This window comes from Camelus dromedarius, chromosome 22 (assembly GCF_036321535.1).
Source record: "Camelus dromedarius isolate mCamDro1 chromosome 22, mCamDro1.pat, whole genome shotgun sequence".
NCBI classification, from domain to species: domain Eukaryota; kingdom Metazoa; phylum Chordata; class Mammalia; order Artiodactyla; family Camelidae; genus Camelus; species Camelus dromedarius.
The window spans coordinates 20,203,993-20,225,964 of NC_087457.1; the positions used below are offsets into that span (position 1 = coordinate 20,203,993).

At 36.3% G+C, this 21,972-nt stretch overlaps 1 protein-coding gene across 7 annotated transcripts in view; it reads right to left on the minus strand.

Moving 5' to 3' along the window:
• DLC1 (DLC1 Rho GTPase activating protein) overlaps positions 1 to 21,972 on the minus strand; it is a 416,507-nt gene that overhangs the window by 318,608 nt on the left and 75,927 nt on the right. For all 7 annotated transcript variants that reach the window (XM_064477493.1, XM_064477492.1, XM_064477491.1 and 4 more), the window contains one exon: positions 15,099 to 16,256. In XM_064477493.1, coding sequence (XP_064333563.1) covers positions 15,099 to 16,121 — 1,023 coding nt within the window. In that variant the 5' untranslated portion in view covers positions 16,122 to 16,256. The remainder of the gene's footprint in view (positions 1 to 15,098; positions 16,257 to 21,972) is intronic.

Consider the following 21,972-nt stretch of genomic DNA (forward strand, 5'->3'; position numbering starts at 1 on the left):
CTGTTCTAGTCTATTGCATCAACACTGCTTGGCACAACATAAGCAGTTATTATAGGTTGAATTGTGTCTCTTCCACATCTATGAAGTTATACTGCAGTAGCATGGGTTTCCACTCCAATACAACAAGTGTTCTTATAAAAAGGGGAAATCTGGATATACACACACACACATGCACACACACATAGAGAACACTATGTGAACATAAAGGCAGAGATCAGGGTGATGTGTCTACAAATCAAGGAGCACTAAAGAATCCAGCAAATCACCAGAAGCTAGGAGAGAGGCACGGAACAGATGCTCCAACACAAATGAAGGAACTAACTCTGTGGACATTTTGATCTCAGACTTTTAGTCTTCAGAACTGTGACAATAGCTTTCTCTTGTTTAAGCACGCAGTTTAAGATCCTTTGTTACAACAGCCCTTGCAAAGTAATACAGCAATCAAACCATATTTGTTATATATACAAATAAAATACATCTTTCACAAATGTACATCATAAATTCTCTGTAATGTCATTAATTAATAACTATAAATAAAAGTATGTATTTATAGTTATATAGGAAATGAACCAGAATCGGAAACAATGATGGTAGACTTTGGAAGAATGAGACTAGCCAGAGAGGAAATGTAACGTTTCATTTTACACTTTTTTTTTGGCCATGTGCGTGTATCACTTATATAATAAAAAGAAAAAATACGTAGTTGATCAATAAACCAATGTTATCTTAACTAAAAACATCTTTTTTTGAGTTAAACAGTGAGGCCATTTAAAGCTTGGAATTCATTCATTCAGGAATTTTGACTCTGTGTAATTACCTATAGCTGTGGAAAGCATGCTATCTCTCAAACAAAATAAGGCACATTTTATGTAGAAATGTCCTCATATTGTTTGCTATTAGTTCACAAGTTATTTTTTATTACAATTTCCTAAGAACTAACAGGTAGCATTAAAGATGAGGAAATATAGCATGAGGTGATTAAGTGATTTAACTGGAACAAGAAGACAGTGAAAGCATGGTATTAACTATTACTGGGCACTAAGATAGTGTTTGAAATACTGTGCTTGTCCAATTCTCCAAGGAAGACATACAAATGATCAATAGGCACATGAAAAAATGCTCAATATCACTAATTATCAGAGAAATGCAAATCAAAACTACAATGAGGTATCACCTCACACCAGTCAGAATGGCCGTCATTCAAAAATCCACAAATGACAAAAGCTGGAGAGGCTGTGGAGAAAAGGAACCTTCCTTTACTGCTGGTGGGAATGCAGTTTGGTGCAGCCACTGTGGAAAACAGTATGGAGAGTCCTTAAAAGACTAGGAATAGACTTACCATATGACTTAGTAATCCCGCTCCTGAGCATGTATCCAGAAGGAACCCTAATTCAGGATGACACCTGCACCCCAGTGTTCATAGCAGCATTATTTACAATAGCCAAGACATGGAAACAGCCTAAATGTCCATCAACAGATGAATGGATAAAGAAGATGTGGTATATTTATACAATGGAATACTACTCAGCCATAAAGACTGAAAACATAACGCCATTTGCAGCAACATGGATGCTCCTGGAGAATGTCATTCTAAGTGAAGTAAGCCAGAAAGAGAAAGAAAAATACCATATGAGATCACTCATATGTGGAATCTAAAAAAAAAAAAAAACAAAAAACCACAAACAAAGCATAAATACAAAACAGAAATAGACTCACAGACATAGAATACAAACTTGTGGCTGCCAAGGGGGTGGGGTGTGGGAAGAGAAAGAGTGGGATTTCAAAATTGTAGAATAGATAAACAAGATTATACTGTATAGCACAGGGAAATATATACAAGATCTTATGGTAGCTCACAGAGAAAAAAATGTGACAATGAATACATATATGTTCATGTATAACTGAAAAATTGTGCTCTACACTGGAATTTGACACAACATTGTAAAATGAATATAAATCAATAAAAAATGTTAAAAAAAAAAAAAAGAAATACTGTGCTTGTCCTCACTCAATCACTCATCCTGCAGAAATGTAGTGAGTGCATGCTGTATGACAGAAATTCAAAATGTTTATTGAAAACTGCTGTGAGATGTATATCGTTCCATGTCTGTCCATACCTAGGGGCTAGCCATAGTTCTAGAAAGGTCAGGTGAATTGAATTTCTGAAACATGTCTTTGATACATGGATTGCTTTCCTGCAGTTCTCAGAGCTACAGGTACACCTGAATTCACATTGCTTCAAAGTAAATTTGGCTTTTTAAATCCCTTCCTCCAGAAGGATGGGACTGCATGTTTGGGTGCTAGGTATTGCTTACCACTCACGCTTAATTGTATGCACCTACCTTTAGTTCTTTTGGTTTCAAAAAGCTGCATGAGAAGGTGAGGGATGCAGAAGGGTGTCATCAAAGTGGCAACGGAATTCTGTGCTGCCAGAACTAGAGCAGCAGCAGTGGGAGAAAGGAAATATGTCACTTTGAACATAAGCAGTCCCGTCTGCTCCTTCTCACCTGGGTGCCCACGCACCATGACAGGGGGTTGCATAATAACTGAAGCACAGAAGAGAGATTACCAGACAGCTGAAAGTGGCCTGGCCAGCAACCTCAGGGTGGGGGGATTATTTGCTAATTTGCTAATAATTCTCCCAGAATCAAGTTTCATTGTTAAGTGGTTGAAATGGCAACACTGACTTAAAAACACTGTGTCATGTATAACTCCCACTGATTTGCAATGTAGAGTAACATCAGAAATCCCTAGACAAAGGTATTATTCACCTTAAGTGTGTTGGCTACACTTCTTTGGTATTTTACACATGACTTTGTGGCTGCTTTACACTCCCTTCCACCAGTAGCAGGGGTCCTGGTTCTATTACCACATATCTACTATTTCTTATTTAGGAGAGACTTTTCTGCCACAAGCCCCCATATTGTGTCGGAAACCCACAGTGTGGTCTTCCTGATCATTCACAATATTCTGGTTTAGTCTTTCTGCATAAACAGTGGATTTAAAATGATTTCAATGTAGACTGATAACAAAGAATAGCTTAAAAATATTCCTTTCCAAGGAGCCTGCGCTCTCCTCCTTGTCCTTATACACCTTCCCCACCCACCCTTCCCCTGCCTCAAGTAACTATGTGCACCAGTTTTTGCTGTGATCATCTGCACAATAAACCAGAGCTCCAGCTCAGCTCCAGTCCTCTGATTTTAGATGGGAAGGCTGGAGGCACACATACCCTTCAGCAGCTCAAACACGTAACTCACTCATCAATGTCATGACTTATCATACTGACATCTCCTGAGAAAATTTGGTCCTCTTCAAAATGAAAAGATTTGTCTGAAAGTTAGAAATTCGATTTCCTAAGTAACTGGCTTTGTGGAAGCAATACGAATATTGCCCATTTATTCTCTATCAAGAACACATATTTCCTCAGTGATGAGGGTTCAGAATTTAGGTTTATAACAACTATAAGGTATCGCATGTGAAAAATAGATTTATTTCCATTGCAAGATGCCCAGGCTACACTGATGTGCAACTTAGCATGCTTTTTGTTTCTAGTCTAGGTAGAATTTTAAAGATAAAAAATTAGTGCTTTACACATTTACCAATATGTTTAAAAGAAAAATTCGCATGAAGATGATACTGAAATTGCTGGCTAGCTTCTTTTCTCCTCTGGCCTCCTTAAGGATTGCTCACAGTATGGAAGTTGTTTGAAATACTTTTCAGCTTGTTTAAAATTTATCATGCCTCAACCCAAACATTGTGGACATCTGAGAGAAAGCACTTTGTAACTTCTAAGTGGATAGAGATAATATTTATGATAAAAGTCTAGGTTGATCACAGGGAAAGAGAACAGAATAATTGAATTAAATGCAAATCTGTGCCTCAGGAAAGAGCAACTTTTTATTATAAAACTAGAAAGCAGGGGAATCTAAGAAAACAAACTTCATTTTAGACTCTCTTTTCAGTTTCTAAAAATATATTTTAAACTTTTGTCAGCATATACCTGAAATGGTAGTTAAATGTTTCTGCTGTGTTTTTTTTTTTCCTGCATACCAAGTGGACAAATGTCTGAAAATAGAAGGATAAAACATTTCCTTTCATCATTCAAAAAAAAAAAAAAGCCCTTAATATTAGGTTTGTGTTACATTTCAATGTTGGCCAATTCTTTCTGATTACTTTTAAATTATAGCTTTTCCATGATAATATGCAAGTCAGCATCTTCCCCATGGGGCAGCAACTCTGCATTGGTCACAGGACATACCACTATTAACACTCTAAATTACAGCTCCTCGGCCTTGTCAATACACACGCATTATTCCAGTTAAAGTGAAATGTAGGGATGTTTAAAGTCTCTTCCTTCTGGGACATTCCATGGACCTATGAAAAGCAAATTCTCCCTCTCTCACTCCTTATTTGCTGATAAGATGCTGCCTACAATAGTCTATAGTCAATTGAACAACATCTTGCTTTTGGGGTAAATGAACACGTGACAAGATATTCAACATCATGTGACCATCTTACAGCAAAATGAAGACAAAATGGAGGGGGTGTAATGGAGGAATGGATTGAAAATTAAAGTCCCATCTGTATGGCAAATACATACTGTGAGAAATTACGCTGCACCAAGAGTTCAGCTGTTTGTTTCTCAATGTAGGCTCTGGTTGGCCGTGTTGACGTAAACTCCACTTCCCTGTATGTTTGAGGGGTGTGGGGAGTGAGACAATGGTCCGTAGGCCTCAACGGTGATGTTTACCACAGAGGCTGAGCCTGCTTCCCATTTTCTCTGCACCTCATGGAAACAGAGCTCCATCAGGTGACTTAGTAACCTCCCTGCAATAGCGACCACTCAGTTCCTGAGTGTTTTATCCTCTATTCCAAATTTCGGTAAAGCCTGTACTTCCTGCAGGAAGCCAAATACTGCATCTCAAATTGTGCTCGATTATTGCAGATATTGAAAATTAATTTATACACATAAAGACATATTAATTATTAATTATATATAGAATTTTTAAGTGAGATTATTGTATCTTTAGATTTCCTGCTATAGGTAAGGGCTTTATATGTTTCATAATTCTCTTAAGAAAAAGTTTAACTCATCCAGAAATTCATAAACAGATTTTGTGGTATAAACTGATGTTTAATCTAAATAATATTTAAGTAATAATCTTGTAGAAAAAGGCTGTTATCTAGCACACTGAGCTCGGCACTAATCCTTCCCACTCAGTCATGTAACAACATATGAACAGCATGGTGGTTGTTGATGCTGGCTTTTGAACCCATTGCCGCCCATCAGAGAGTTCACATCATTCACAGAACCTATGGGTTTGTATTATTAAAGCATTTCTTGATTTATACTCAGGTAAGACGGAAATTGAAATTTTACCTTGTATCAGATAGTTATAAAGTACATTTCTCATCTGTTACATTCTGACTTAAATAACTTTGGGTACCTCTTCAAAGTGATTCAAATTTCCAGTTATGCACTAGACCAGTATGTGAGTGGAATATGAAACATCATAGTTAAAATTAAATTTTTTGACAAACTATGGATTACTCTTTTGCTTTTACTTTTCATGCTTTTAGTCAGTTATGCTGTTTAATCACTCTGTGACAATCATCCATAATTATAAAAAATTAATCAATAGCATTACATAGATGATTTTTACATATCCATGAGGGTGTAAAAGTGGGAATCACCATCTCATCTCATCATTATTTTATAGTCAAATCATTTTGGTGATGCTTTAGACATCAAGCAAATTTCCATGAATCACTTCACTTTTCTGCCACCTAATCCAACACAAACTGGGGAGCAAATTAACATGGCTAGCATTTTTCTCAGAACTCATTAGCATGTTGAAATCTAGATTGTTTGTTCGTTTGTTTGTTTATTTATTTATGATAAAGTGAGCCCAGAAATTACTTGGCTAGAAATCTAAGTTTGAAAATAGAAAGCTGCTTTGTCTAAGCTAAAGTCCAGCATATGAAGTACTGTCATCCTCTTTCAATTTTCATATCACCATGAAATATTTTGTGAAAAAATCTTAGCATTTAAAAGTGTCTATTTACTAAATGGCCTTTTTGAAGTATTTGCTTATTTCATATACTCCCTAAGATTTAAGTCTGTGTATTTAAAAGTTAAATTGTATCTCCTCAAGAACAGTTAAAGTAGGCACAGGGAGATCCCTCTCTCTCATTCTCACAAATGCAAAGTCTTTGCATCCTTCAAAGCTCAGCTCAGGCAACCCTTGGTGAAGCCTTCCCTGACCTCTTCATCCGGACAGGGTCCCTATCCTTGCCTTTAATGCTCCAGCTCCATAGATCTTGATACTTTCTACCATGGATAAACTTGAACCAGGATGTTACTGTACTTGTGGTTCAAAATCTAATAGTACACTAGGATCTAAAGTAATAGCTGTTAAAAGTTAGCATAACTGAACATTCTGTTATTTGTTATTTGTGTTACACTGCTGCTACTGATGTGTAAGCTCCTTTAGGTAAGGATGCACATATGATTCTTATTCAGATTCTACACCACACATGGCAAAGTGCATGGGGGAAGAGAAGGGACTTAATACTTATGTAGTTAATGAATGCATATTCCAGACTCTAAAATGATAATTAGATAACAAAGATGTACATGTGGGCTGACTTACTTCCTAAATCCTCTCTCAAATGTTGTCAGTCTTTCCCCACAATTATTCTCAGACAGTTCACCCTCTCTTAGATCTGTAACTAGGGAAATTTAGTAAAACAAATAAACAAAAAACAACAATTCCTACGACTAATAGCTGAAGTCATGTCGCATATACAATGTGTCAGGCACTGTTCTAATTACTTTATACATATTAATTTATTTGATCTTCCCAACAACAAAATGAAATATCCCATCATACAGGTGAAAAACTGAGGCACAGAGACAGTAAGTAACCTCTATGATGACAAAGCTATGAGTGAGGGAAGCAGTCTGCTTTCAGGGTCCATTGTTTAAGTACTTTGTTCTGTGTATAGCACCATAGTGTAGAAGCTGTGGAGGTTTACCATGGGCTGTGAAGCATTCTAGAAATCTCCAACTGAAGTAGCTACTATACCCTAGTTGGCTATATTTACTATGAATATAGATTCCACTAGAATTGGACCTATTCCCAGATCTAGTTCTGCAATTCTTCAGTGACTTATCTGTCAAATCTTCACCTCGAATTTTGGATAAATAATGGATTCTTCTGTGTGTTGTGCTATGTAGCACTGAACTGTTTTCCATCTCATTTAATATCCTTAACAACCTGAGATGTAGGGGCCATTGTCTCCATTTTTCAGGAACACGCAAAGCTCACACTGATGAAATAACACCCCTCAATTTAGATTGTGCTTTCTCCTCATCACTACTAATTTCTTGGTTAGAAAATCAAGCTCAGACCAAGCTATTAATTTTCTAGACCAAATAACGATGCTATTTCAACTTTTTCCAAAAAAACCTCTGGGTTAACTTTTAATGTATATAAAAAGCAGTATGTCCTTTTGAAGTCTCACTGGCTCAAAAAAGTTGAACCCAAAATGGAAGAGGTTCATTAATCACTAGTTTTATTCCTATGCCAACTTAAAAATAGAACTGAAAAAAGAATAAAAGTGGACTTGTCTATTTGCTTATATTTCCTTTGAAAATTGTGAGGTTATCTCTAAAGTGGCACTATAATTTTCTTGACAGTTAGAAAATTATTTGTGGACTAGCGATCTTGTTGGCAACAGGGATAAGTACTTTATTTCTAAGAACATCAGCCATAAAATGAATAGATTCGATTGGCACCATTGTACTTAGTGCCCAGATAACAGAGGCAGGGCCCTGCAATGTAGGTTTTGCTGGTTATCCCAACTTTTGTGGATACTGGCATTTCTTTGAGGGAGGCAGCCAAAATCTATGGTAGTTTTGTTGGCATTAACAGATTAATAAATTGCTCCTGGTTTATAGTAACAAATCCATCAAAAGAAACTAAATCAGTTTCACTATTATGATAGCCTCTAATGTGCAACTGGCTCTGAAATACCCATTAATTATTTAAAATAATATCATAAAAGTATATTCATTCTTGCTCCAATAAAAGTTGATGTTGGGTTAATGTGAACTTATTAATGGTCTTGTTACTAATAATGTAAACTTGCAGTTTCAGTCCAAGTCACTGTTTAGATCCAGAGGCCCATCACACATTATAACTACTTTTTTTTTTTTTTTACCAAAAATACCTAGAACAAGAAACATTTCAGATCTAATTTCTCTCATTCAGAGTATATTTTTCTGCCTTAAAGGAACCTGGCATCAAATCTCCCTGCTTCATGTGGTTTCCACAATAGAGGTTAAAAATACATTTACGATTGTCTGACATGTTCTGAACAAAAGTCCTCCAACCTCCCTTCCTCATTTGTCTTTTATTCTCTTACTCTACTATTCCTGTCATCTCCCTTTTACTCCCAACTTCCTCACAATGACATCAGCCATGAAAGCTAGAGATTTTCTAAACTAGTGGCCTCTCAACATTTTTGATTATGTACTTCTCAGCGAGCATGTGCATGTTATTTACTTATAAATAACACATATACTTCTGTATTCATATATCATATATCTTATGAAATACATACAAAATTAAAGAATAAATTACAAATAAGTGTGAATGGATATTCTAATATTTTCCTCCTTTACAATCACCTTTGCCCACTCCTTTCTGGAGACAACTGAGTAGATTCCAAATAACATTCACCACTCAGATTGCTATCTAGCTATTTAGTGACAATGAACTGTTTTGTGGCAAAGGGTAATGATCATCTTAAATTTGAAGGTTGCCTCAGAGACCCAGATTTTACATAATTCTTTTCTCCCCATTGTCTCCTCATGCTCTGCTTTAGCATGGAAGCAGCAGGGAAAACAGAGAGGAGACTACGGTATAAAGTATGGGGTATCTGGTTACTGATTTTGGTTGTACAACTTCGTTTCTTCTCTGTCCTTCTGACCTGGGTTCTTGACACCTGATATTGTCTTCTGAAAATAAGTCATTTGCTATAACTGGCTATTCATTCATTTAAACACTTATGAACAGGGTTCTAAGCACTGAGATGGAAGCTATAGACACAAAATTGAGTTGTGGCAGACACAAAACTGTCCCTGGATAAGCTGACATTTTTGTTAGCAATGGTGGGATCGAATTAATTTGCAGGAAACATTCTAATAGGAATAAGTTCTCCATGGGTGAAGAGAGAATCAAGCAACTAACTTGGCTGAGGAAACTGGGGAAAGTCCTCCCAAGGGGAAAACCTTTGAGGATCTTGAAATATGAACTCATCAGGGCTGCACCTTTAGCCCGGTGGAGATACAGCCCCTGGGGGCCGGCTCTAGTCAGCAGAGTTCCTACTGTGAAATGACAGGGACAAGAATTTGTCTCCACCTGAACTGTTACTGCTGGAGTCAAATCCATGTTCCTCATCCCTTGTTAAACGTCTGCTGGTGATAACCATAATTATCTCTGTCATGTTGGAATAGAATCTGAGTCCAGCCTGCTACAAGTCCACTTCAGGTCAAGGAACTGTATGGTTGCTTTTTCTTGCAATTGACTGGTGCTTCTCTTGGTACCTTATTTTAGCCCACCTTTCTCTCTCTCTGTCTCTTCCTGTTGTCCTTCTACCCAACCCTATTCCTCCAGTGCCCTCTGCTCCCCTTCCCCCTTTCTCTCTCACGGCTGTTCCCTCCCTCAGTGCTTGCCTTACGTGTTACTCATACAGAAGCTGTATTTGGGGAGTCCAGCAGCATTTCAGGGACTATATGCTTCACAATATAAGGAACTTCACTTCTGGCTCTTGGTGGTGTACCACGTATAAAACAGGATCTAGGATGTTGAAGATGCTCAATATTTATTACTGATTAATTTTACCTGACACTGTATCTAGTGTTATCCTTTATCATATAATTAAATGGTTTTGCACTTCTGGTTGGTTTCAGGAGAATTATGTTTATCATAAAGCAAAATATTTCAGCCCCAAATATCTCCAAATATGTTTCTGGCTCTCTAGTTGTTTATGAGGCAAAACCCAGTTTCAATGGTATGAAATAATTTGATGGTTTTCAGTGGCTTGACACCCAAAATGAGCTTCCAAAGCTATCAGTTTACCTGGGACACGAATCCAGCTAAAACATATGGCTGAGAAGATCTGGTGTTATTGGACTTACCACTTGATAATAACTTTTCCCTGGTAGCCCTAATGTTAGACTTAGGGAAAAAGGTTTAAAAACAATACAGTCTGCTCAATAAGCCTGGGTCTTTAAAACAAATGTGACTTCCATGTAAAATCATACTGATACTATGAGTCTGTCTGCAGAGCTGTGTATACTTCACCCTGCTTCCCACTCCTTCCCTCTTAGTCAGCTGACACTAGGCTTACTATCAAACTCTGGTTCTTCCACTAGTCCTTACTTTCATTCAACATGTCTTAGGGCCAGAGCTTAACCATCTTTTTGGTTTTCATTTTTCAGACAATTTTTTCTTTCCCTTTTATATTCTTCTAGCTGGCCTCCTATCTTAGTCCATTCTACCTTCTGAATAATTTACTATGTTTTTTATGTCACCCATTGGTCAATTCTTCTCATGCTACAAGGCTCCCATTTAGGCATTCAGAGAACAGAAAGGACCAGGAAGGTCACAGAAACAAACAAGAAAGTCATTTCAGGTATAGGTGTGCTTTTACCAAATCTATATGTATTTTAAAGATAAGGTAAGGAGAAAATATCTGATTTTTTTCAGTCATTGCTAACTAATGTATTACATTTGTCCTGAGATAAAGTACAGTATGTCCTGTATAATGATTTAGTCCTGGGCAATTTTTCCATAGAAAGAGCATAGCACTTGATCAACATTACTTCAACATATAAACAGTTTCCAAACATGGAAAGGTATTATGTAGTGTGACATGAAAGCATCAAGGATTCATACAGAATACCACAGAACATATACGCAGCCCATTTATTTCATTCACAATGTGCCATGATACACTGGGATATATTTATGTTATGTTATGTTTATGTTGTTCCTTAACATAGTCATGTTATGAGTTATCCTTCAATATAAGTTTTCTCCTTTTCTGACAACAGAATTTTTAGCAGACATTTCAGGATGTAGACTCCATTTCGGCCTTTATTGCTATGTGTGGCCATGCAGCCAAGTTGTTCTAGCACATGAAATACAAGTAAAAAAGGAAGTGTGTTCCTTCTGGAGCCTGCCTTTACCCGGGGGTGTGACCATCCCTGCACCCTTTCCTCTTCTGACTGATCCAAACATGGATAAAGGCTGAAGGTGGTAGAGCCATTAGATAAAAGAGGTCTAAGGTTTTGAAAACATTGGGCCTACATATTGGTTCAGAACAATTTATTCCCAATTATTACATATGTGTGAGAGAAGGAATAGGTCAGGCCAATTTTATGCTGGTTTTCTGGGATGGCAGTCAAATCTATAGCATAAATGGTACAGTTCAGTTTACTGTTAAGAGTGTGAGGTTTTGTTCACATGTGGAATTAGGTGTCTTCTCAAAATTCAGATCATTTCTGCATTATCTTTTGTAGTTTATTTTGCCTGGTAATATGGATTATGTCTCATGAGAGCCAATAAAAATATTTCCATAAATTTCTATAACTACTATGACTATTCAAAAATTTGGGGACTATTAAAACAGTCTCTGGGGAAGACTGAATTTTGAACTCTCTTTAATTAGCAAACCGCCATCAAGAACAAATACACTAGCTGTTTAAAAAAAGTCAAACCTCAAGTCTTTCCCTACATATTTTCCATCTTCTCATCTCATTTGGTTTGAAGAGACCACTTCTTAGGCTGTCTCCCTCCTCCACATTTCTTTGGAATTTGTCTCTGAGACTTGCTCTTAACCAGCTGTCTTACCCCAAAGACCCGCCCGCGCTCTGTAAGCGCTGGTCATACACCACACGACCTTCTGGCTCATTTGCTAATGTCTGCTCATGATCTATTTAGTTTTTCTTGATTTCAGTGGCTTCAATTTAATGATATATTTCATCATATTTGGGAGAATTATTAGCTTAAAAGGTCAATATTTACATATACTACAAATGCAGTCATCTCCAATTGAGACTCCTAATAAGTATGTGTGGCTCTCTTCACGGCCAGAAATATCATTAGAAAACAAGAAAAAATACATCATGCTAAACAACAAATGTCTGCCAATATTTATAGGTTTCAAGGAACGATAATTTATATCTAAAGTACAATGATATCTCTGGAGTAATATTTCAGTGCATTCTGAAGATTACTCTTACAAACTGTTTCTGTGTTCGTCATTTTTTTTTCAAGTCTTAGAACCTGATTATATTCTGACCTCTCCCACAAAAAAAATCATGTTCATAAATTCAGTGAAGGATTTGGTTCACTCATGTGACCATCAGATAATGAGCTGAATACAGTTCTCTAACTAAAGGTTTATTAGTTTATCTTCTATCTCACCTTTCTAAGCTCTAATCTCAAAGCTGTCACCATGGTTGACAAATAGTTTGAAAGATACAAGACAACTAAGCAAACTCTTTTCAGAATCTGGCACCTAATATCTCAGACATGAAAATGTGGCCCACGTGTCTCTCCAAAAGGCTTATCTGTTTTAGACTGGTTATTTCAGTATTAGAATCCAGTAGTTGATTGAAACTTTTGTTGATATGTTGAAAAAGTTTATAAATACTTGTTTCCATTTCATACAAGTAATAATAATCAGAATAACTTTACAGATAAAGGGTTGTTTTGTGCCATGCAGAAAATGCTTCAAACAGTTTATATATCTAGTATTTTTTGTTTCTGTACTTCTGTTCACTGTATGTATCTTATCCATCATGCTATCACTTTTTATAAAATTTATATAGATGAAAAAAGGAAAATCCCCTGCTTCCATGTTTTTAATTCCATTCTCTCAAAGTAATTGCTATCAACAATTTTATGCCTATTTATCTAGAATTTCACATACTCCTATTTAGTCATCCAGAGAGGTTCATACCCCGTCTATACCTCTGTCCACATATTTTGTTATATAAGGTTGGGGGGGGTGCTGTAAATACTGGTCTGCCACTGTCTTTTTCTAGATATACTATATCATGAGCACTGTTCAGTCAGAGCAGGTGGCTCTCACTTCAGCTTTTTGATGGCTGCATAGCATTCCAAACTATAGATAAACAGTCATTATACATCCTTTATTGATGGAAATTTGCTTGTATCTTTTTCTTGTCAGTAACCTATAATACAATAATGAACATCTCTGTACTTATATCTTTATGAATTTTTAAAATTATTTTTTGTAAGGTTCTAGAATGGCTAGTGGGCAATTCAGAGCTATTTTTAACACTTATTCAATACCAAATAGAACAAAAATTCCTACACATTTTGATTCTAGAGGCTTCTCCCATAACCGTACTTTCCCAGGGTAAATTCCAATCTGAAAATTTGCATTTAATCTGTTTATTACAAAGCATCCCAAGTGAGTTGCAGAGTCAAAGCAAATACTCCACCAGACAATGCCACTGCACTTTAGAATGATGAAATGTTTAAAATAGAGTATTTAAGTTAGAACTTGTAAATGAGATATAATTACGGCACTTGTAATACGACCATGCTATAGTGACATGCCCAAGAGCAAATTCTTTCTAGCATTCTTAGTATTGATATAAATGTCCAAGTGGTGAGCATATGTTTCTGGAATGTTTAATGTTTCTGTCGGCAGTTGGGCAGGGTTAGTCTTATTTTAGGGGTGCTATGTCATAGGTCAGTTAATACTTTCTTATGTCATTATTGCATTCCCTCCAACAGATTTGGCAGAGTATATGGACATTTCTGAAAAAGCAACCTGAGCATTCCAATCATAACAACTTTATGCAGCATTAACATTTTAATACAATTTATGTAAGGAAGGGTTTCCCAGAAGCACAGAATGCTCTGTTGGCCTGTAGTTTGAGCCTATTGATCTTTGCTGTAAGTTCTTTGACTTCACTTACTAACTTATGACATGTTACTGATCCAGTTTGTTAGCAAAACCACAGTTTATGGAAACCAGATTTCTTCAGGACAAACAGAGTTGGAGATTTTTTTTTTTCTCATTGTGGATAGCCCTGGTTGAACAGAGCTAAGAATCTTAGTTTTGTTTCAGAAGAATTGTAATTATGGATTAATATTATATCAAGGGAAGGACAAGGATTTTGCACTAAAGGGTCCAGCTTGCAGGGGTTTTTTTTTTTCAATGCCAATAGGCATGCTGGGTTTATAGAAGGAACTGTACTTGTATTTACATCAGGATTATAGAGTACTACCTTGTTGGCAGAATGCTGGGGAAATCCTAAAGACCTGACAAACTTTGGTCAAAAGTTCACTAACTAAGCCATATTTCATGTAGTTCTACTCCAACCCTTGTGTTTCTCACTTGAAAACTTCTCAGGGGAGCATAGCATCTACAGGATTAATCAAAGGTAACTTGGCACAAAAATGTATTTCAGTTATTGTCAAGAGTTTAAAAAAGCTATTGATAGTGAATGTACCAGGGTATCATTTAAAACAACATCAGCATATTTTGGGGGAAGGGATACTATTGCCTTAGTATATGTAAAAGGCTCATTTTAATATGTGTTTTACATCACTTTTATTATAATAAAATATACTTTCTGAAGGGAAAAAGAAACAAGCCCAAATAAATGATTGTAATAAAAAATACCATGACATTCTTTCTAAAAATTAGAGCTCACTCTCCAGACTGGCCTTGAACTATGAGCTATCTGGTGGCTATTTAACTTTAACTAATGAAGGTGAAACCAGTTCTGTCTTCAACACAATTCCAAAATAGAATGTTCATGAACCATAGTAAATATTATTAGTGAAATGGATCGGTTATACTATTTTAATTTTTACATATTTTGATGGTTTCCCCAAGAAGATGTTCTTTGAGCTATACAACTATGCTACTGGGCCAAAGAAACCTCCACATAGTTTTTTAATCCCAGCAAAATAATAAGTGATGGAAACAAGGATATTTATAAAACTCCAAAAGCCAGATAATCAATGCAAGTGTCTTACCTTTCTTTTGCGAAGTCTGACTTGGTTATCTGTGGGTTCCTGGGTGGCCAGAGTCTCCTTTAAGTGTAAACACTGCATGCCATCTCCTGAGTTGACCTCAGGAAGACTTTTGTTTTGCTGTTCTGAGAAACCATTCTTCTCCAGGCCATTTTCAGCTGACATTCCATTTGGGCAGGAAGGAGGCTGCAGAAGGCAGCTTCCAGAATCTGCTTTTAATAACGGCAGTCCTCTGTCTGCACAAGGACTAGCCAAGAACTCGTCTTGTACTACACTGCAGGTGTTTCTTTCATGCTCATCTTTAGGGAAATCGGGTTTCCTTCGATGCTGAGCAATTACAGCAGAATTAAGCAACTGCTTTTCCGGCCCAATATCTGTCACATTCAAAGAATTGCATGTATTTATTTTGGATGCATCTTTTATTTCACTTAAGCTTATATCATTACAAAGCTCCAGGCTTTTACTCACCATGTCAACAACTTTTCTCTCCCCTTTTTCTTCTACCAGCACTAAATCAGCTCCACCAGACATTTGCCAAGAGTTATAAGAATCTTGGTTACTTTCCATGATGGGCAGCGTCTTTACTAAGGAGCCTGCTCCTCTGACGCTACGTTGGTCTGCCGTTTTAGGCCCTTGAGTAGTTAAACTTTGTTTATCATCTGTAAGATACAGATCAGAGTTGGTATCTTCATCAGAAACATGCACGAGTGTTTCCGTGCTGGCTTCCAGAGAAAGAAACTGATCTTCACCTTCGTGGCTGTCATCTTCATGCACCTCCTTTGAAACGTGACCCATTGGCCTCCCAGGAATATCTCTCAGCTCTGACTCATGACAGCAGTCTGGTAGTGAAACACACCTTTCTTTGCGGTCCACATTCAGAGTTGCATCTTTTTCCATACTTGCCTGCAAGCTGTCAGCTACTAGTCCATGATGACATGCTGTGTTACACTCATTAGAATTAAAAGGCTGTCCCATCCATTGTGTCACATGTTCTTCCCAGCTTCTCTTTCTGATAGCTACAGACATGTCATCATAGTTTAACAACAGACAGAGCGATACATTCCAAATGAGACCAGAGGAGATGAAACTTGATGAAAGGTTACTTCAGATTCACTGACTGAAGAAGAAGGTACGTGTTGCCATTTCACCACCTATTAAAAACTAAAAAAAAAGTTGTTCAGGATATAATTCTACCTTAGAAAAGAGAGCACTTAATCTGCGCTCTGAAAGATTAAGAGATTTTACAAAGCTTCTGTTTAATAGTCTTAATAGGGTTACTTCTTTAAGAAACAGCCTAATATTAGAAGAAAATCTCACAAATAATATTCCTGGCCCAAAATTCTTGACAGTACTTTCTAAAGCAGCTGGATTGACTGATCTATTAATGATTAAAGATACACATATTGAACATTTAAAATTCCAAGAAGAAAATATTTGGATTGCTTATCCTTAATAAAATTCACCAGAAGAAACTTGTTGCTCTAGCTTACAAGTTTTCCTGATTTACTTTTGTGGACACAAATTTTTATAGAAATCTACTGGCTGTTTAGTTTAAGCTGCACTGAAGGCCATTGGGGAACTGTTCATGCAAAACTTGAGCTATAGAGACAGCACATGTAATGTATTAGTGTGTGAAAGACCTAAATACAAATCCCAAACCACCGGGATGTATTTACTCTAGGGAGTGACTAAGAAACACGGAGTAATCCAGTTTAGCTCATATTCACACATAATTCATAGATAAGAAAGCATAACACACCATTTACAATGCCTTAGGATAAACACATTTGCATGCAACCCACTGCTGTTACTACCAGCTAGCAAGCTAGAACTGCTGAAGCTTAGAGAAATTAGAAAACTTGCCCAATGTTATATACCTAGGAGGTAAGCCCGATTCAAACTAGGCCCTGGTTCTAAGACCTAGGCTTACACAGCCAACAAACTTTACTGTCTCCAAGGAAGGGGATTCCACCACCACCTCTTTCCTCCACAAGTCTTATAATGTATATTTTATTCTATGTATTTATGTATATGTTTATTCTAAACTCTTCAGGCAGGAATTTAAGTGAAGCAAAAAGAAGACGTGAGGATGATAACACAATTGAAACAATTCTTCAGAAACTTCAGTCTCATTCTTTGGCTTCTAAGGAGTTTAGTTTGTATACTTCTGTTAGAATTTGGCCATAAAATTTTAAGTAAACAAGAAAACCAGGCATAAGATAAGGTCAGAATATAAACACATTCCACATATCTATCCTTTTTGCCTTGAATTATTCAAAGCCTTAGTTAAAGGCAACAAATTATACCAATGTAAACTCAACCTTATAAAAATGACTAACCCAAATGTTGTCCCATAATGAAACCAAATGCCTGACTGGAAAAGAAAAATCCCATTCAAGAGCAGACACTTCTGGTTTTTACGCCACACAGAACTGTCAGCACGTAACATGGATTGGCTTATTGATTTCAGCCATAAACAAGATTAACTGCTGTGCTGGTTTTGGGTCACTTCAGTCTATTGAAAAGGACTCTGACTCCCCACCAGACGTTTCAAGCTATTCTGACTAAGCCCATGCCAGAAAGGTAAATATTCCCATCCTCTAAAGACCAGTGCAGTTAAGGAATGTACTAGAATTCTGGTACCCGAGACTGACCAAGTATCATTCTGGATACCATTTGGTTCCCTTAAAGGTCTGTGAGTATCTTTGAAAATGGTCAGCATTCACATTTTCCATGTTGGCATTCATTTTGCATTCAAAAGAAAATATAAAATCCCTGAATTCCATGCATAAGTCATTATAGTGTGGGAGGCTACGGAAAATGGAAAAAACGCATAGATGCAGGCCAGAAAATTTCTGCTTTCATGGGCAAATTTGGGTTGTAATAGGGCGGTTCTGTTTTAGATGCTTTTTTTTCTTTATTTTTATCCAGTGTAGAAAGAGCAGGCTAACTTATGAAATGCCAAGTGGTATTACTGTGTCATTCCTAAGCCACATTTACATTTAAGTTGAGACTGAATTCTGGTTTTATTTCTTCTATGAAGGAGAAAGAGTTTTATTAACCCCTCGGGGAACAGATTACATACAATTTTTGCCTTTAAGTCCTTACCATAATATTAATTAACTTGTTACACTCAACCTTGGCAAGTAGGTTAAGTATTTTTATAATGTCAAAGAAAGACAGTTCAACAAGATCTGAGACAATCTAGCTGCAAAGAGAGATTGTAAATTAGAGAGATTCAATACAGCATTAACTTTTTCTGGCCTAACTTCTAATCTAGGTTCTTTGGACATTTCCAAATCATTCCTGTGAATTTATAGTGTCTTATTTTGAAGACATAAAATGTTCTGTCATTATGACCATCATCACTACATTTTGAATATTCATTTCATATATCATGGTCTGATAGAGTTTAAAAAAAATTATTTCTACCAGCTTTCTTATTCACACTTCTTATGTACATTCTGATTTGTAAGATTTATAGTTAAAATCTGCCTTCAGGATCTAAAGGCTAAACAGGATATTAGTTAAAAGGAGTACTGGATTATTGTTCATCACATCTGAGCACATTTGCCTCATTTTCTGTCATCTAAATTGACTAGAATCTGTCCTCTAAGACTGAGAAGTCTTTGTGAAAGACCCGACTTTCCCTTTGGGCCTCCTCACCAGGCTGCCTGATTCAAAATTGTATTTCGAACTCCTAACTACTTATTTTGCAAACTTCTATTGCCTTTTTAAAATAATTTTTTATGCAGTTTCATTCAGAATGAGCTCAGCTGCTGAGGATTTGGATGAAGAATCTGGAAAAGTGTAGGTCATTCCAGGGTGTCGATTTTATGAAGTGAATTTCCATGGGGATTTTTCACTTCTTAAATGCATTTGTTCAAACACCACTGTATTAGTATTACAAGAAACTCTATGTACCTCTAATGCAATGATTCTGGAAAATATTTGTGAAATGTCCACATTTGCTTTTATGAGTGCATATTAGTGAGCAGGATGTTTAGACACAGAGTGATTTAAAATTTATTATTTGGGTTAATTTAGTAACACTTAGCACTCATTAACATAAGCATTTTGTGACATACAGTGTATGTTTTAAAATTAATCAAAATGGAATATTATTGTACTAAAAATCAACGGAAGATATTCTAGTTTGAGAATCCTTAACCTATTTCTGGTATCAAATGATCATGCCTCTGCACTTGCTCCTGAAACAGACACTTATCTTATATTTCAGTCTTGCAATTGTCCTTAGGGAAGAAAACCCTGATGAGAATCATTATTGCTGATAATACAGCCTGGAAGAATATGGCACAAATGAAGTACTTGTGGCTGAAATCAAGTGGGCAGTTCCGTAGAACTGAGAGTAACTCTGACTGGTATGATCATGAGTTCAACTAGTGTTCATGTAGTGCCCAGTGGACTGCACAGTCTGCTAAACATTGCGAATATAAACCTAAATATATATTATCTCATTTTATCCTTTCAGAACACAGATGACATAGATAGACATGCATACATATATGCACACACACACACATATATATGTATATATATGTATGTATAGACAGACATACAGACACAGACACAGATACAAACACACAAGATTGAATCCTGGATTGCTTTTAAATACTTTCACACAGATGCTGCATATTTAATACAAGGGAAAATAAAGGCATAATAGTACTACCATTTTCTCTTTAATTTCCCTACTTTTTTCCTTAAATGGCTGGAGTTACTTCCAGTTTCCCTTAGGGTCTTTCTTCCTAATTACCCATCCCATGTTACATTTCCAGGTCATGTTTTTCTCCTACTACTTCTTTAACGCATATATATGTATAATAGCTACCACACAGCATGTACTCAGTTACTGGGGGAAGGAAGAGAAGATATAAGGGAAACATTCTCTTAATTAAAAGTAGGTTAAACTCTCTAACATGCAAGAAAAGGACATTTCTACATTGGCCCACTTTGTTGCTAACACAACGTCGGAGAGGAGAGATGGGGAATCCTAACATCCTATAGTGATCTGACATTTTAATGTATCTTGGTCTGTGCTCAGGGAGTCACCTTTGCAAATAGTTAAGTGCCCCCCAAATGCTTATTGAATTGAATGAGACAGTTAGAACAGAATCAGCAAGATATAAACAGACATATCACAGCTTAATATAGTTCTTCAAATGCGTGCTCACTAATGGCAAAGTAAGTCTTCCTGACAGCATTTGTGGAGGTCAAAATGAAATTCATTTTCTTGATGGGGCTGTCAAAGAACAAATTATCTAGCAAACTAAACTGTGCACATTTGGGCACCTTCTACTTTTCTATAACTCAGTGATAACATGAGAGAGGTGCTTTTCACTGCAAAACTGATCTCACATATTCAAGATGCTCAGGATCAATTAGAAAGCCTAGAACAGATATGGTTAGTCTTAATCTCTTTACGTAAATGCATGAATAGCAAAATAAAAATGATAACACATGGCAAAAAAGTATTTCTATAGATCTAATCAGGGCAGCCAACTTTTAGTAAAAGACAATTAGTGCTTTTTCTTTAAAATATTCATGCTATCTAATTCAAATTAGGGCTAGAATTAGGCTGTGGGAGAGAAAAACCTTTAATAACATGATGTAAGGATCTATCTCTGTATGATTTCATGCAGATTTCCTTTCTTTAGTAGCAATCTGTCTTAATCCCTCACAAAATCATTATCCATCTACTTTTATATACTTTGTCAAATGTTGGAATTTACTCATTATGTGGAAAAAACAAACTCTTACTAAAATTCTTTATTGGTAAATTGCTTAATGAAGCTTAAAATATTATATACGAAAAAGCTTCCATCTCTTCAGGCTGTCTGGAAATCATCAAGTCTCAGTAAATTACAGAATAAATCACCTATAATGAACTAAGTCAGTGGAATAAGTAGTATATCACTTTTTCCAAGAGACACATCCAAACTTCCATCATTTTGGGTCTTTAGAAGAAAAATGAAGAAGTAGGTACCCAATTAAAACTTCTTTTAAAACGTTTACCTATTTTTATGTATGTATCAGTTTTACTGAGCTTGGAAATTTTTTCTTCTTCTTAGCTCTCAGAGTCAAATATATTCCAGGAATCAAGTACATTTGAAAATGAACTTTGTCAATCCACTAGAAGTGCACTCATCAGAAAAGAGCAGACTGTTACAAAATTGCAAGTTATTATTTCTGAGTGCCCTATTTTTTACCTCCAGCCTCCTGCTGTTTAGTAGATCCTCAGTTGTTTTTAATTTCCTTTCAGGGAAGAGCCCAGATACTGGCAGTATTTGACTTATCACCACTTTATAGCTCAGGTTAGCCAGGTTTGCAGACTCTCGGAACATTTTCTTAAACAACCATGTGTAATTTGAGGAACTCCTGAAACATGTCATGATATTTGGCTGATACCACTAAGGCTTTTCTGGTGATAACTGGTTTCCAACAGACCCCAGAATTAATACAGTCTTGGGGCACAATATTGCATCATGGACGCAGTAATTTCTAGATATCTCTATCTTTCTTTGGGCTTCCATGTTTTATGTATTTATTTTTAAGTACACAGACTTCTCAATCCCATGCACAACCCTTTGACCATCTAGAACTACACTGTATCTTTGATATTTCTGCAAATTCCTTAACGAATAATTAATCATTTGGTTTTTTGACTTGGTATCTCTTTTCTGTAGACTCCCTTATAACCAAAGAAAAGTATTGCCTTTGTTCTGAAATTATTTCATTTGGAATTTTTCATGCAACAGGAAATAGCTTAGAGTTAAATTTGATATCAAAAGTTTTCCTGTCTTTTTTTTTTAATGGAAAAGCAATATAATTGAAATGCAGTTTTGCCTTATTATAG